The sequence below is a fragment of the Mauremys mutica genome, chromosome 5 (genome assembly GCF_020497125.1).
Source record: "Mauremys mutica isolate MM-2020 ecotype Southern chromosome 5, ASM2049712v1, whole genome shotgun sequence".
NCBI lineage: Eukaryota > Metazoa > Chordata > Testudines > Geoemydidae > Mauremys > Mauremys mutica.
The window spans coordinates 24,670,589-24,687,696 of record NC_059076.1 but is presented as its reverse complement, the minus strand read 5'-3'; the positions used below and the strand labels follow the sequence as shown (position 1 = coordinate 24,687,696).

Genomic DNA, 17,108 nt, shown 5'->3' with positions numbered 1-17,108 from the left:
GGGGAAATAAAATGTGGTGGCAGATGCCCCATCCAGGAAAGAGGGCTCTGACCTGCTGCCTCCGAGTCAGCCAGTGGGTAACTCTCCTGCAGCTTTGTAAGGGAAGTGTGTGACCCTGGACACTCCTGTATTCACAGCCTATTCTCTATTGTAATAATTTTTGTACACAATATGCCTTGAAAGGTATCATCTGAAAACTAATACCTCACTGATCATTAACGTTCTTGTGTGAGGTGCATACGGCGTGTGCATTAAGAGCTATATGCTGGAATTATGACTCAAGTGTGTTTAAAGCAGGCATGTCAGGAGATTTGCCCTAGACAAAGGACTGTGTATTCGATTCTCTGACCAGCATTGTGTTCGGACAAAGACAATGAAAGTCCATTTTCACATAGTAGGCAAACAGGTAGGGGTACAGAGTGGGGCTGTAGACAGGCTTCTAGACTCAGAGCTGCTGAACCAGGACTGTCCAGCACAACGGTACTTCAGGCTTGTAGGCTGGTTGTCAGCGTCCCTGGCTGACAGCTACAGCAGCAAAGTGTTGTAAAGCACCCATGTTGCAGGGCAAGTGGTGACACAAACCTTTGCCGGTCTGGATTGCACCCTGAATCTCGTAAGAAGGTCCTATGTGCCTCAGCCAAAAGTCCTTTCTTTGCCTTAACCACAGTACCATCCTTATCACACAATAGAAACTGTCAGGATGCAGTTATAATTTTACGGCCAAATTCTTTTCTTTGCTACACTTGTATATAAATCTGGAGTAACTATTAAAGACAAGAGGGATTTGCATCAGCACAACATAAAGAAGAATTTAGCCCATTGTATGCTTATTGATATGGTATGGCCTTGATGTACGATCATTTAACTTAGCAATGAAAGGTAATGTAAGATTTTCACTGACTCCATATTTTATAGGTTCATCTCAGTTGCACTAGGTCAGTGCCATATCTTCTTATAATGCCAGCAGGACAACTGTGAATCTGTTGATAAAGTATTCTCTAAAAGAGGGCCCTTCAATTATTCTGAGGCTGGTCTAGAGATGTTTTTCTATTTTGAGTCAATCACTTCCTCTTGCCAGTGTGTTTTGTGTGCATTTGGCATGGGGAGAGATAGGAATAAGTCAGTCTCAAAACACAACGAGGCAGATCCTGGTAAAAACTGATGTAGCTCCTTTGTCTCCAGTGCAGCTATGCTGATTTACACCAGCTGAGCATTTGATGCCTTTAGTGGAAAACTAGCAAGTGACATGGTATTGGGCAGATAATTTAAAAGTCATTTCTTCTTCATTACAACATGTTGGTCATTTTGGTTGCTTTAAAATTCATTTTGACTTTAATATAAACAATGGATAGACACACTGCAAATATATAGTATACAACAAAACTCATTGGATAATTCCACCTGACACACAATATTCCTCAGCACCAGGATTAAAAATCTACAAACCCCAGGAGCGTATATAATGTCCAAAAGCATGTCTTTAACAAAGAGCACATTTTAGTAGTTAGCAGTAATGCCACTCATTAAAGATGGGTTCCCCCCTCCCCTTTTTTTACAGGCATCATGTTACATTTTGCTGCACCTTCCTGAGAACGTTGAAAACAATTGCCATGCAGAGTACAGTATTAGCATTAACAAAATCAATCATGGTCTTGCTGTTCATTGATTGTAATAGTAATCATGGCCATATACATCATACCCATGCCCCTTGTAGTAGCCATATTCATCCTCATACGTTCTGTAGCTGTCCCCTCGGGGATACCCATTCTCCCTGCCGTCGTTATAATCTGTTTGGCTTTCGTAGCCATTTTCATAGCCCGTGGAGGTGGTTTCTCCATTTTCAGAACCCCACAGATCCCCAGGGGTGGTGGTGTCATAAACGCCCTGATCCTCAGTAGGCGTGGTGTCATCTGCCAGGGTGGTGATGACGATGGTCGTGGCTTCACTTTCATTCTCTTCCTCCTCCTCTTCAGCCTCTCCCTTGCCACCATTCCCATTCTCTGTGTCCGTACCATTGGTGCTCGTGCCATTGCCGCCGTTGCCGTTCTCATCCACTTTTTCAGTTTCCTCCTCCTCTTCTTCATTTTCCTCCTCCTCGTTTTCATCGCTGTCTTCTTCACCTTCAGAGCCTTCGCTCTTCCCGCCTTTTCCGGGAGCTTTGCCTCCCCCAACCTTGTTAGGGCTTTCACCCGTTTCAGCATTCTCGGGACCTTGGCAGTCTTGCTCCTGTGTCACATATGGCAAAATAGTTCAAATTTACAAAGGGATAAATATACAAGGGACAGATACAGTCATTCGAAAACTTTTAACGTGGGGCCAGACCCTGAGCTCTGAGAACTTCAGGCGAGGTGTGTCTTCCCCTAATGGACCACACATGGGTAGGAGGGAGGAAGGATTCCCTCCCGGCTTCTTGCATGGCCCATGGAAGGGGTGGTCACAGTTGCAACTCAGTCATTTGGGGGTGGGGGTGGTTCAAGAACTTCATTCCAAAAGCTTCCCCCACTCTAGGGGGAAATGGCTGGGAAGTAAGCAGAGGTATGGCTCTCTATTCATACCCATCCACAATGACTATTAAGCTGGCTGGCCCACTGGGCAGCAATATGACAGAGCTTTCAAAATGGGAAAGACAAAATTACTCTCAGTGCAACTGGGAACATGCAAAAGGCACTGTGCCTGTCTGAAAGGCACACGTTGACTCTTACACGAGCTCAGGAGCTGGTAATACATGGATGCAGACAGAGACTCCTTTCAGGATGTTTACCTCCCAGCAGATATAGCTAGGCATATCCTCCACTGGCTCCTAAACCCATACCAAAAAGCTGAATGTGCTCCAGACCAAGAAGCATTGAATACATACTGTATTTTATAGCACAGGTATTTCCCCCTGCTTTGGGAACAGAAAGACATTAAGGCACAGTAAAGCCTGCCTTCAGATTGTAAACTGTCACCATATATGTGTTTTGTACGGTGCCTACTATAGCGAGGGCCCTTACCTGGTCTAGGCCAATAGGAGCTTTTGGAAACATAAACACCACTAATGGTTAGGTCACAAACTGGGGTTTAACAATGGGAACCATCTAATAAAGGAGCTGAACTGTATTTAGTGGGCCTGTTCTCCAGCGTAAATCAGGAGTCCATTGAGTTACACCGGTGTAAAATGGGTGAGCAGAGATTCAAGCTCAATGTATTTTGGGATTCCTTGGGCCAGTCTATTGGGTTTGCGGGGGAGGGGGAGACAGCCTTTTGTACTGGCTTCATTGTATTTATAAGCTTAGTGGAGGGCTGCAAATATTACCTTAGGGATTTTGGTTTCTCCTTTACCAAGGTCTTTCTTGTCTACAGCCTTCTTTCCAGTGGGAGCCTCTGTAGTAGATTCTTCACCTCCATTCTCTCCATTATTTCCTTCGTTGGACTGCTCCTGCTGAGGTATTACATGACACTGGTCACAGAGGCTGTTTTAGTTTTGACAGAGATATAAAAATAATCTCATCACGTGAGCAGTAAACATTTCAATAGAGGGAATTGTTTTTCCCTTCTGTCCTTGCTCTGTCTGCCTTAAATACTGAAGGAAAGCACTTTTTCTTAGGAGCTTGCAGTGCCCATCCTTGCAGGGAAAACAAAGACTCCTGAATGTGTGTTTTGGCTGTGGAGTTCAAGAACAAATAATTTTAGAGCTCTGTTTTCAAAGGCTGCCTCAAACTTGAGTGTGCACGGTCATCTGCAAATCTAAACAAACAGCCTGCATGAAAATCCCATTATCTGCAGGAGGAAATGATTGTGTGAACAAAATTACAAGCACAAATTTAGTAATGAGGTGTAGAGGCTGCTTTAATAATTTCACCTTTAGGGGCACATTTTTTCTAGAAGAAGCCTGAGTTGGTGTGTTCAGCTACCATGATTATTTATCTACATTAGTATTGTGCACATATAACGCACAAGTAGCCATTTAGTAGTCACAGTTGCATGTGAAATTTTGTACCTCTATGCTTAGTGCTGGACTAGGGGTGCTGGGGGTGCTGCCGCACCCCTTGGCTTGAAGTGGTTTTCATCATATACGGGGTTTACTGTTTGGTTCAATGGCTCTCAGCACCACCACTAGAAAAATTGACCCAGCACTCCTGTCTCTATGGTAAAATGTAAGCCCTATGGCTAAACTGTTAAATCTGCATGTATGCAGTTAGTTGCATGTGCTAAAAAGCACATGCACTTGCAACCCTAATGTACAAGCAGTTACAGCTGTAGTGCATGTAGTAATTGTAATTACATAATGAGCAGTTCAAGTAAGACTCTGGGTTTGTGTGAATTTAAATATGCTACTTGACCAATGGACAACTGGGACCACTTCTCGTTTTATGTTTCTAGAGCTGAGGTTTTTTCACAGTGTAGACCATATCTTAATATAGTGATCCTCTAACTGACCGCTAAAATCCTGTTCACGATCACACAACATCCCAAAGAACTGTTAACTCTGCTCAGAAAACTGGGACTACTTTGGGTTTTGTATTTTCCCTGGTTTTTTTGTTTTGAGGCTTCAGTGAAAACCAAACTAGTCCCATCCTTCCTTTGTAATTACATGTCAGTGACTGAAGCTGAATGTTTTTGTTTTTGTTTCTTGTTTAACAAAGTATGTCATTTGAAAGAACCAAATTAAGCTTTGAAGTAGGGATGAGTGAACTTGTTTTGCCTAACTTCAAATGCACTCAAACATAGTGGGTTTGAACGTTAGAGACATTAATGAGTTTGCTTTCTGCTTTGGAGTAGCTCTGGAAAAGTGAGCAGATGAAAAAACACCATTGAGGAAATAAAGTGCAAAGTGGATCAGATTGTTGGCAAGAGTGAAAAAATATAGAGACACAATGACAAAGCAGCAGAGAGGGAAGAGTGAAAAATTGTAATGAAAAAATAAAAGTAATATAGGGGGCCCACTTCTGCCAGACTGACTTTTGAGGTTTGTTTTCTATCTCTAACACATTACTGTAAAACAGCTGTGTATTGATCTATTCTGGCTACCAAGAGGGCTGTGGAGGAAAAAAAATATTAAAGGTCTGGTGAGGGAGCCTATCCTTGGGGTGGAAGTGAAGTCCCTGGCTTCTGCAGGAAGTGGACTGAAGAGTTGGGTGGATAGCTTTAGTGCTCAGTTGAATGGGAGGGACATTTGACTTCTGAGGCTATAGATGGCTAGCTTCACCTGTTCTCAAGGCTGACATTGGGGAAGAGAGAAACCTATTTCTTAAATCATAGATAGATACATGGTGCTTGTGCTGGTTCCTTTAGTTAGCGTGACCAGACAGCAACTATGAAAAATCAGGACAGGGGGTGGGGGTTAACAGGCACCTATATAACACAAAGCCCCAACTATCGGGACTGTCCCTATAAAATCGGGACATCTGGTCACCCTACTTTTAGTAATTCCTCTTGTTCCTCTGGCAAGCCTGGCTTGATTTTTCTTTCTTATTTTTGCACACAGCCAATTATTAATGTTAGAATCTGTAAGAATTTCATAGATTTTCCCCCTATCTTCTGAGGACTGCCTTGTTTATATGACCAGTAGTACAATACTAAAGAGAGGAACAGTCTAATGTGATCACCTTCAACACACACTGCTCAGTATCTAAAGAGGAATCAAGGAAGGTGAACCTTAAATCTTGGGTTAATTTAGTGCCAGTTAAAACTTAAGTTATTTTCCACTCTGTTGCAAGAGCCACCCAATTGCATGATGTGGTTGTCTGTGTGGATAGGAATCAGAGGTTGTCATAGACCCAATAAAATAATTATTGTAGTTATGCTATTTATATAGCCATTGCTGAGGTTCTGCCTTTTCATTATAAATTATCTTTCTCTCCACTGCCTTTATGGCTAAAGCATGCCACAGAATTGTCTTAGCCTGGAAACCGCTTTTTAAAAAACAATAGAGAATAAAGTCAATGTTTCTTCAAGCCACTTTGGTTCACTTCAGAAATTACTATCCGAAACCTCAAGTCATGTAAACAAAATTCATAAGGAGATTTAAGAATTACAAGTAAAAGCACTTTAAAGGAGAAGTTAAAGGGTTATTTTTTGTTGTGCTTTTTTTAAACCAGCCAGGACCTGGTTTTATGCTTTCAGGGCTCTGGGTTTCTCCTGCCAGAGTTGTTTATATCACCAACACCTAAACAGTTTCAGCATGCAGATTCTGGCTCTGCTCCAGGTTGTCTGCATGTCATCAACACTTCCCAAAGGAAAGGCAGAAACCTGACTCTAGTCTTGGCAGGTAGATAATAAAAGAATTGTTTTTATATGACAGCATTATGCCTACAGATGAATACAGACACAATATACATGGTAATGCCCTGCCTTTTAAAATGTGGCCTCTATTTTTGTGGATACCATTTTGTGGATAACTGTAAACTCAAAGTTAGAGATTAAATGCTCACCTACCTGATGTCAATTGCAATGCACCCATAATTAACATTGTGCTTACCCGAACAGAGATCATGCTGAAGCCCTTTCCAGATAAGACTCATCTCTAAATACAGGCTTACATTTTCAGTACAGACTAATGGTTCTGGGTGTCTCAGTTTGTGGGTGTTCAACTTGAGAGACTTTCAAGGGGCGGGTGCTCAGCATGTTCTGAAAATCAGGCCCCTTTAAAACCTCTCATGTTAGGCACCCCAAAAATCAGTCCTCATTTTGGAAAATCTTAGCGGTGCTAGTCTATAAATGTTTAAGCTATTTGTGCTCCTCCTCAAGGGGAGGTATTTTGAAATATATTTTCTTCTTTTCTCTCAAACTGATAGGGCAATTTATTCGCCATCACAGTTCCGGTTTTGTCTTCTCTGCCAACAAAGATACCAATTGGGGAATAAATTTCAAATGAGTTACTCTGTTTAGAATCCTGGTTTGCTGACTGTGAGCACGAAAAGCCAAATGAATGGAAACAGAGCACAGAAAGCCCCACAGGACTGAGGAATGGACTCAGACTCAACAAGTCAGGATATCTGGGCCACAGCTACTAATACATGCTATGGAGGTGAGTGGGGGGGGGGGTAAGGGCCACTCTTTGTTCTCCTGCTTGTGGGGTTTCAATCCTATAGATTTGTGATTTGTATGGAAACTCTGGTGCCCTGTCTTGCTTACGCTTCTTCCCCCATTTCCCCTGTGCTGAGCTGCAGAGATCTTCACAGCACATAGGTTGCAGAATCTCTATGCAGAAGGCTGTCAAATAATTATTGCCTCCCGTGAAGCTGACATATAGATTTTTCAACTGCCTTTGGGTATTATGCATCCACGTAGCATGCCCCAGGATTTAACCGTAAGTATTTGCAAATAAAATTGCATGATTATTTTCAGTATGTAGATTTAGAAGTGTAATATATTCCTTTCCCTGGATACCTGTATAATTAACACCAATGGTTGATGTATAAGTGTGTGGAAAGCCAGGTAAGCACAATATATATAATAGCATCTTTGTAAGCCATAACAGTCATTCAGGCCAAAAATTCAGTGTTATAAATACAGTAGTCTCTAAGCACACATTGACCCAAGAGACCATAATGGTGGCAAAGAAGCTATTACTGCCTGTCCAGATCAAAATATGCATTTCCAGAAATAGTATTACACCAAATTACATGTTTACGCAAGAGATTATATCAGTTTTGAAGGAGCCAACACAATCTAGAAAGTAAATAGTAATAGGAGAGGATGCTTAACTCCTAGTACTGCAAATGCACCGCATGGTTATGTGATAGAAGTACTCTCTCTAGTCAATGTTCCCTTTTCTGCGTTGATGGGTTTGTTTTATGAGTTAACCCCGGGGCCACTCTTGTTTCTGGGTCACTTTGTTCCCTTAAGGATTAGGTTGCAGAATTCTGTGGTGTGCCAACAGGGAGAACAACTTCTGTGTCGGTAAAATAAGGACTGGTGAATCACCAAACCCAAGAACAGTACAGAAGATTGCATGCGGCTATACATACTGTCCCACACAAACACATACAGCCAAAGGAACTGGAGGTATGGCCAGATCCTCAGTTAGTGTGAATCAACAACATTACATTACTGTCAATGGAGCTCTGCAGATTTACATCAGCTGAGGATCTGGCCCATAGACTCTCTAAGGAAAGAAGAGTTTAGTTCCATAATTCTCTTGATCTAAGTGTAGAAAACCTAGTTCTATGGTCTAATCGTTAAGCAGGACTTTCCAACGGCTAGTGCCTCAGTTTATCCAGCTGTAAAAAAGCTAGTAACAATACGTACCTGTCTCACAAGGTTGTTTATAAAGTGCTGTTTTAAAGAGGTTCTTAGATGAAGGGCACTATCAAAGTGCTGAACATTATTAGCATTTCATCTTAATAGGCCTGAAGCAAGTCTGTTTCGGTAATTTTATCAAGCCCTGCCCATTTCTAAACCTTTGGAATCAGAAAGCCTGGACTGTGTCTCAAAGATTAGTCCTCCCCCCACCCACCTTAAAAAAAAAAGATGACTCAGGGCTTAAAAAACATAGCAGCAGTCCAGAATGGAAACCTGTGGGTAGTTAACAATCCTGACCATGATCATTCGCAGAGTCCAGACTATACAAAAATCCCCATTTTTTGTTTGATTTTTTGGTGCTACTTGGTTTATTTTGACAATGGCCATGCAAGTTACGTACCCCTTCTTCTTCTTCCTCCTCCTCCGAGCTGTCTTCTTCTTCTGAGTCACTGCCCTAAACAGAGGGAAAATTGTGAGCATTTCCTTTCCTGTGCTTGCAGAAAACTGGGGGGTGGGAAGTGTGTGTGTTTGTGTTTCTAAGGATTGCATATAAAGCACTGAAAAGATTCTACAGGGATAATTGATCTAAAAAAAAAAGGTATCTACAAGGTTAGCCAGACAGTTAAAGGATTCTGGTGACCTTATGATGGTGAACATGAAACTTGTGATGCAGGCAGTGGTGGAGAGTCAGGTGGAGAAGGGTTTGTCATGTCAGTGGAACCTTGAGAGGTGTGTGTGTATGCCACAGTTATACTGATTTTTCCACCAGCTTCTCAGGGGAGCATGTTGTACCAAAAATGGCTGATGTGGACAATGCCTTTCATCGGAAAGCACCAATTACATGCATGCATCCTACTGAACCAGAGTGACCTTCGGGGGGGGAGCACAGCCGCCAGCCAACACACCAGTGCTGCACAATGATTCTGAGCACTGATAAGCCCCGAGCCTTTCAAAAGGCATCAATAGGTCCTTCAAATTCCACAGGCAATAGACAGATTTTTAAAGTCTTGTCTGAAAATTTTGTGGGACTCAGATTATGTATATTGAGGATGGAGGGCAGGATCAAACTGGCCTACAGCTGATTGAATCTGTCCTCCTGAGAGACTAAACATTTCAAACGTGGTGTGTAGCCCATTAAGCCATCCCACTCGCTGGACTGAAAAGCTCCATTGCTGCTCTATGTGCTTCACCTCTCATTTTCATTGTAAATCTGCTTCTGTCTACAGAAAATCTTCTGCCAAATATCTTGCCTCTCCAACAACTTATCCTCTGTTATATATACTGCTACCCCGATATAACACGAGTTTGGATATAATGCGGTAAAGCAGTGCTCCGGGGAGGCGGGGCTGCACACTCCGGTGGATCAAAGCAAGTTCAGTATAACACAGTTTCACCTATAGCGCGGTAAGATTTTTTGGCTCCCAAGGACAGCGTTCTATCGAGGTAGAGGTGTACCATCAGACTCTCCCAGTAACCACAGAGATTCATGGAAAAGAATAGAGGCCTTGGACAATAAGCTATGGGGGGACAGAATCTTCCCTTTCCCCTGCCACCATTCAGTGCTACACTGTGCTTTTCCACCCTGGTTCAGCCAGTTACTTACACAGCACGTAACACTTTCAAAGCGCTGCTCAGCCATTACATTGATTTATGACAGTTGTTAATAGGCAGGCAGAAAGGGTACCAGAATCTGGCCTTAACTAATTTAGACTCACAGCCCTCCATGAGATAGGTATGTAAACATCAATTTCTGGATAGAACGGATGTGCTTTGAAATAGATGTGGTTTCGCATCATTCAATTTTTCACCCCAGGTGTAAGTAATGTTTTGACTGGATATCTTAAGAATTCTTATAAAGGCAGCAAACTTTTCTACTAATATTATCTGGGAACCAAAGCATCAGCTCTCCATACAGGGCTTTATTATGACTAATATTTCTGGAGATGAGGATGTAGGGAAATCCAGGAAGCCCACAAGCATTTTTGGCCTTGGAGCTTGTATCTTCTGTATGTTGACATTTGTGTTCAGCATAACTAGGGACTAGATAAGAGATGAGTTCACAGGACTGTCCTCTGACATTCTGAGTGAGAGCTAGAGATGGGCCCGCACAAAAATATATTTGTACCAGAGGGACACGCCAAACCACTGTGCTGCTGGGACATCATTTTCAGAAGCAAGACCATTTTTAGCTTCAGAGGAAATCTATGACTGTGCCTCTGCCAGTCAAAAGAGACAGATTTTGAGTCCATGAAAAATAATTTCAAACTGCTGGGGGATTTTTTTTTTAAAAAAAGCTTATAGTAAATTCTGCCATTTTTCCTATTTTCTCCTATTTTTTTCAGTTATAAGCAAAATTACTTCTTCCAGTGGAGTCTCCTTTGCTGTGTGATGCATTATGCAATTACATATCCTGCTTTCCTGTAACCTTGAGCCATGCCAATCGGTGCCATTTCCAGAGGCCATACTGAGGTAAATGATGTCATATTCTCGGCAGCACTGCCAGGCAGGATGCCATACGGCTATACTGGCCACAGTTCTGGACAGGTCTTTGTTTACTGCTTTAAAATGTGTGTAATTATTTTATCTTCTATAACAGTGAGTCTCTTTTTAAATGACATGTTTTGTGTCAGTGCCCCTCTGAGTCACACCAAATGTCTTTGGAACATGAACCTTGTGGGCGAGATGTTCCAAAGATCTCGACTTATTGGGGTGCTGAGCTCTTCTTTGTAAATCTGGTCAAAAGTGTTACAATGGGGGCGGCTGGGCGCCAGGCCCTTTTCATGACTGCCTTCCAGCTCCTTTCCACTGGCTCTGACAGCATAAAAGGCGGTAAAGATACTGTGGAGAATTCCTGGGGAATTCACTGGCTCTCCTCTGTTACCTGCAGCAGCCCCCAGCTCAGGGGTCACGTTGGGGGATGTTCCCGGAGAGAAGGAGGTGCGCCTGGGGCATTCCCACATCTGACTATTGCTGAATGTCAGCCAACCCCATAGTCAACTGCGCATAAGCAGGGCCAGCCCAAGGGGTGGGCAGCCAGGGTAGAGGCTCTGGATGGCAACTTCCAGGGGTGCCACATTGCTTGTCTCTCTTTTTGTTCCTGTTGTTGCTGCTGCTTGGCTGGTTGACCCAGCCATTTGGGGAGTTTTTTGTTTTGTTTTTTGTTTTAAACTCAGCCATTTGGGGGGTGCCAAAATTTTTTTTTGTTCTGGCAGCAAAACACTAAAGGCTGGACCTGGGCATAAATTAGCATGGCTGAAAAAATGGATATAACGGGCCTGATTTTCCTTTTACTTACCCCAGACTTACACTAGTATAAATTTGCTGACTTCAGTGGAGTTAATCCTAATTTACACCACTACAAATGGATCAGAATCAGGCTCAGTACATGTACACCACCCAGAAGGCCAGATCATCAGCTGTTGTGCATTGCTGTAGCTCCATTGAGCTACAATATTTAAAGCAACTGAGAATCTGCCGCCCGCCCCACCCTGCATCCCCCATAGGACCCACACTTGTGCCAGTTCAGCTTTTGGAGGTTTCTGTCTCTAAAGCATAGTTGGTATCATTTTGTTTTGGCTAGAGAAACATTTGGAATGAAATCTTGGTCCCATTGAAGTCCAGGGGATTTTTGCCATTGAGTTGCATGAGGTAAGGATTTCACCCACAGGCTTTTGTTTGTAAAACTGAATCAGTTATATATATAAATCAATATGAATGGTTCATTTTCTCCATTTAAAACTATAGAGAAAAAATTTCACACACCTAAAAGAGAATTTAAGAGATCTGCAGGATCTTGAAGCAGATTAGGTTCAACCATCTGAATAAGAATAAATTAGCATCCCTAATTGTCTTTGGAACATCCCAGGCCAAATTCAGTCCTGGTACAAATGAGTTATAACTCCACTGCTTTCAGGTGATGTTGACGAAATTATTCCTGCTTATGCCAAAACTGAGTTCAAATATATGTGAATTGTTCCAAATAACTTTAAATGATCTGGAATTGGCCATCATTTTTGTCCAATAGGTATTTAATTGTGTTAAGTGTATGGATCATAATACAACCGTCAATGTTTATAACTGTTAAGGAGCCAACTCCTTTTAAAAAGCTGCATTTACCTGAAATCTTCTCTGTGGTGGATACGCATAGGCATATCTGTAAAAATAATATCGATGTCTGTTCTTGAAAACCTAGCAAAAAAGTAAAAAAAACTAAATCAATTTTGGTTTTAGGGATTGGAGCTTAAGAAACAAGTGAGCGTAATTCTAATACACTAAAATAATCCAGCAAGGCTGATATCATACCGCGTTTTCTTCCGAGTCATCTGATTTCACTCTTCTATAGAAGCTTTTTGCCTGTTGGAAAAGGTCGTGTTAATGAATGGGTCTCCTACTTAAAAACAGCAGCAAGGCAAAGTCACTGGCAAGTGGTATTCTAGTGCCTCATCAATGATCTAGAATTGTTAGTTAGTTGTTGAAGCCACTTACTGAGAAAGCACAGGCTATTCCCAAAAGGCAGATAAAGATAAGTGCAGTCCTCATTGTTGTGTTTTCTGGAAGTAACAAGAACGGTAATGTTAGTATATTTACTTCACATTTATGAAACATCAGCACAGCAAGGGAGCTCCTGGGCTAATGACTTATGCAGTATTTTCATCCAGAAATACCCCAGTGACATTTAGACAGACACGTGTTCATGGAACATTCATTAACAAATCCTGATCGGTGACTATAGTTGCCATTTGCACCAAATAGTTTGTGAACAATGTTTAATCAGTTTTTTTCTTTGTGAACTAGTCCTTCGTTTGCATTGCATGACTAGGCTTCTAAGTCACATGGCAATGTTTCTGCTCCCTGACTGGACAACTCGATTTTTAAAACAGGAGACTAGTGAGTGGCGAATAGTGAGCAATTACAATGAATAATGTACATCTAGTTTGAGTTCTTGGCCAAATAATCCTTCATATAAGAATTCACAAAACCTCTGGGAATTGCACTCATTTTCACAAATAAACTGGCAGTTGTCTGTATCCTCGTGAATAATTCATAGGGTGACATTATGCAGATCAAGCTTGTCACATTAATTCATGAAAATATTAATGAGTCACTTTCTGTATTATTCAACACATTAGTCAAGAGACCACAGTAACACTAAGTAACTCTTGAGTGCAGGAAGTCAAGAATGTTGAAATTCCAGGAGGAAATATTTAGATTGGTAGCATGTAATTACCCACCCTGGAATTTGGCCAGTTCCTTGGGGTTAATTCCTCCATCCTTCTGAAAGGAAACTTTTATGATCTCAAGTAAATTTTTATGTTTGAAGGCACTTCCTGTATCACCATTTTCCTAACTTCAAGCTGAGGTTTCGCTATAGTAAGAATGCTAACGTCACCATGATTACGGCTGCCAAACGTGGATTTTCCTCATAGGTCTCCCTTCCAAGTAATCAGCTGCTCTAACCCTGGTAATCAGCTGATTAGCAATGAGAGTAAAGGTCACAATGTGGGCTTACATAGTATTTATGTTTAGAGCGCCTGATATTTGTATGATATTTAGACCCCTAAATCACCTGATCTGAATAATGGTCTATTGCACCTTTCCTCAAACTTGCTTGAGACCTCAGGACTTTGACAGGCTCTGGACATCATTTGCTTAACTTTTAGTTGTCTCCAGGGGGAAATAGTGGCCTGCTATAGGGTTTCTGAGGAACAGCTGACTCCGTTATCCACTGTCTTTGAGATAAGTGGCTAGCAGGTCTACTACCTCTTCAGCCCTGTCAAGTCCACCCAATTATGTCTTGAAGTGAAGAAGTATCTTCTTCCTTTGTCTATAGAACAGGACCAGGAAACACATCTCTAGTTCTCATTCAATTTTCTCTTCAAGTCCTCTAAACCTGGGACGGCTCTGAGAGCTGGTGGGAAATTGCCTTTTAGTGCTAAGGTAATGAGGAATCTTACCAGACTCCTACTCCTACCCACCCGCCTCCCCAGTAAAAGTAAATCGGAGAGATCTAAACACTAGGAACCAAATTCAGACATTGTGCAAGTGGGTGCAACTGCACTGTAGTTCATGACATTTCAGAACTTGCAGTGGTCTGATTTTGGTTCTAATGTGGTTGTCGTGGTTCTTCAATGAATTACAGATTTCTCTTTGGAAGTGGTAATAAACACAGATTCTGAAAGCAAAAATATCCATAACTTGCACAACTGCTTCTTTCATTAAGACACTGAGACATAAGGAGTCAGATGTATATCAGTGTAGCTCTGTAGACTCCAGTGGAGTTATGTTGATTTATACCAACTAAGGATCTGGTCCCAAACTTGCAAATTACACCTGTCCATAATATAATACCTAAAAACTCTGCTTTTGGGATCATTTCTAAAGTTTGTAACGAGAAATTGTATTAATTTTTTTAAGCTGTGGGAAAATCTGTTTCTTCCATTCTGCAAATTTCCCCCATGCTGTATTAAACATAGGTCAGAAAAAAGTCAGGAAAAATTGTTTTCTTACGTTGTTCAGTAGGGGTTTGATTATATTTCACTTATGAAATTTTTATTTGTTCACATTTTCTGTCTCATATTGGAGTGGTTGACAAGTTATAATTAGGTAGGGCATAACTTAGTTACCTTTTCATTCAGCTGTATCACAACAATCATGCTGTAAATTCATACCTTCTTTACAAAGTATACAAAGCAGAATTTTGCAATCCAGTTAGAAATAGAGAATCAACAGATTAGAAAAACAGGTGGAAAAAGTTGGTTTCAATTTATACAACATATAAAGAAATTAAACATAAGAAATCTTACCGGTTTGCAGTCCTGAAGTTTACAGGCTAGTTAAAAGAAGTCAGTGGACACAGATTTAATAGTTTTGCTTGCTCACTGTCATCCTACTGGAATATAAACTCTCTTTTTACCCTCCAGAGGCCAATCATCGCCTTGCTTGTGTGATGTCAGCAAGTGGACTCTCACCATAAACCCCCCCAGTTTCAACATTTTTCTAGACACAGATTCAGTTTATAAACATAAAGCTCTGTTCTAGTGCCAAGAGGGTTGTATAGTTTCATTTAATTAAAGGTCTTGTGTAAGATGAAGGGTCTGGATGCTGAGATGTATAATAATGTTCTGGATATAAATTAAAACAAATATTGGGAATTCTGTTTTAAGGGCTTTTTCTCTTTCTTTTTTGGAAAATGTTATATACAAAAGAAGTGGAAACACAACAGTCCTGATTCTCTTCTCACTTAACACCAGTATCAGTCTGGTTTATGGCTAGTGTAAGAGGACTATTAGGTCCATAGTGTCATTTGAGCTGGTATAGCTCATGAATATGAATTAAACACAGCATTTATATTATATGAAGCCAGATGCTCACCATAGTTCTGCTACTTTACACCTTTGGAGAACCTGGCCCATTTTACTGTTTTATAGAAAGAAAGGAAGAAAAATGTTACCATTAATAATCATTGGAACCCATACAATGTACATAGAGTTTTTCAATTCAAAGAATCCCAAAGCACTTTACAAACTATACACAGAGATCCCTAGACCCACTACTGAAAAGCAGTCACTTCTCGGGTGAAACGTGGCAATTGTTTAATGGCGTACTGCAAAGCTAAACAATTGTTTAGAACCTAATGTGAAGAACAGCATGTGCAATTGAAAGTACAGGGGAAAAGCTAAACAGGCAGAATGTAGCTATTCAAGTTCGAATTTGGTCAGGACACCAGAGTTAACAACCCTATCCTTGAAGAAATGCCTTCAGATCTATGACCACAAGTGGTCAGGACCTTAGTTTTATGGCTCATCTGAAAGATGCCACCTACTGCAGCGGTGTCCCTTAACACCATGCTGGGGCATTGGTTCATTACTGACTCAGAGGGTAAATGACCACCTACTGAATTACTAGCACCACTTCCAACAGCCCCTAAGTGTTCGTTGGTGGTCTTCCGTCAAAGCACTGTCCAGGCTGGATTTTACACTCATGAAGCACTTCAGTGCGTTGGCATGAATGTTGGCTTGTCTCTGAGCGAAGGCTAATCTTACAATGAACAGTGAGGAGCACTTAGAAGCTGACTGCCCTAACAGATGCTGATATCCCAATGTGGTGGTCACACTGTGTGGGTTGAGGTATCTGGAAAAGGGGGTACATTAATCTGTTTTAGTGCCAAGGCTTCAGTAGCAAAATACGGAGGGCTGGATTCTATAATAGGTTGTGAGGAGCTAAACCTGGTGGTTATTATTGATACCAGGAAGGACAAAGAGGCAAAGAATGAGAGTGTAACTATATGTACAGGGTAGCATTCAGTCATGTATTAGGGATGCAGTGCAGTCCTATTGGGTGACTTTTAGGGGAATTAGAGGGGTCAGGTATCTGCAGTCAGGAGGGTATTGCACACCACCAAAGAGAGAGGAAATCCTTGAACAATGGGCTGAGCTCAGACTGGAATCAAGTGGCAGGAAGGACTAGCTGACATTGCTTGAAGGACGGGGTTTTACTAACTGAATAATTAAGACAGATCTTTTTCTCTCAGGAAGTTAAGATGCTGACAAGGGGAGGCAATTATAGGTATGTTTGTTATCCCTAATTCTCCAGGGCAGAGCTGATTTTATACTTTTTGTGGATGTTGGGGCTTGAAATGTGCCCATTACCCTGGGCAAAGTAGACTAGCAATATTTGAAATGGACATCTGATATAGAATGAATTGTCTGGCCCATCCCTGGGTGTGTCTGATATTAGTTATCTAAGACAATGGCGATGTATGTTATATGTGCCCAAAGTGTGGGTGTGGATGTGCTTTTGTTTGCTCATTAGGGCCTTATTCAGGCGAAAGTCACATTCATTTAAATAATCATAAATACCAATTTTAAAAATTAAACCCTTTA

General features: G+C 41.4%; 1 protein-coding gene across 1 annotated transcript; it reads right to left on the bottom strand.

Moving 5' to 3' along the window:
• Positions 1 to 1,471: 1,471 nt before the first annotated feature.
• Positions 1,472 to 15,070, bottom strand: LOC123372075 (integrin binding sialoprotein). Its single transcript, XM_045020051.1, has 7 exons — positions 15,030 to 15,070; positions 12,712 to 12,776; positions 12,529 to 12,579; positions 12,343 to 12,414; positions 8,627 to 8,680; positions 3,296 to 3,421; positions 1,472 to 2,226 (listed from the first exon to the last, which is right to left on the bottom strand). The coding sequence occupies exons 2-7, from the start codon at positions 12,763 to 12,765 to the stop codon at positions 1,660 to 1,662; spliced, it is 924 nt and encodes a 307-aa protein (XP_044875986.1). The 5' UTR covers positions 12,766 to 12,776; positions 15,030 to 15,070; the 3' UTR covers positions 1,472 to 1,659.
• Positions 15,071 to 17,108: the final 2,038 nt, after the last annotated feature.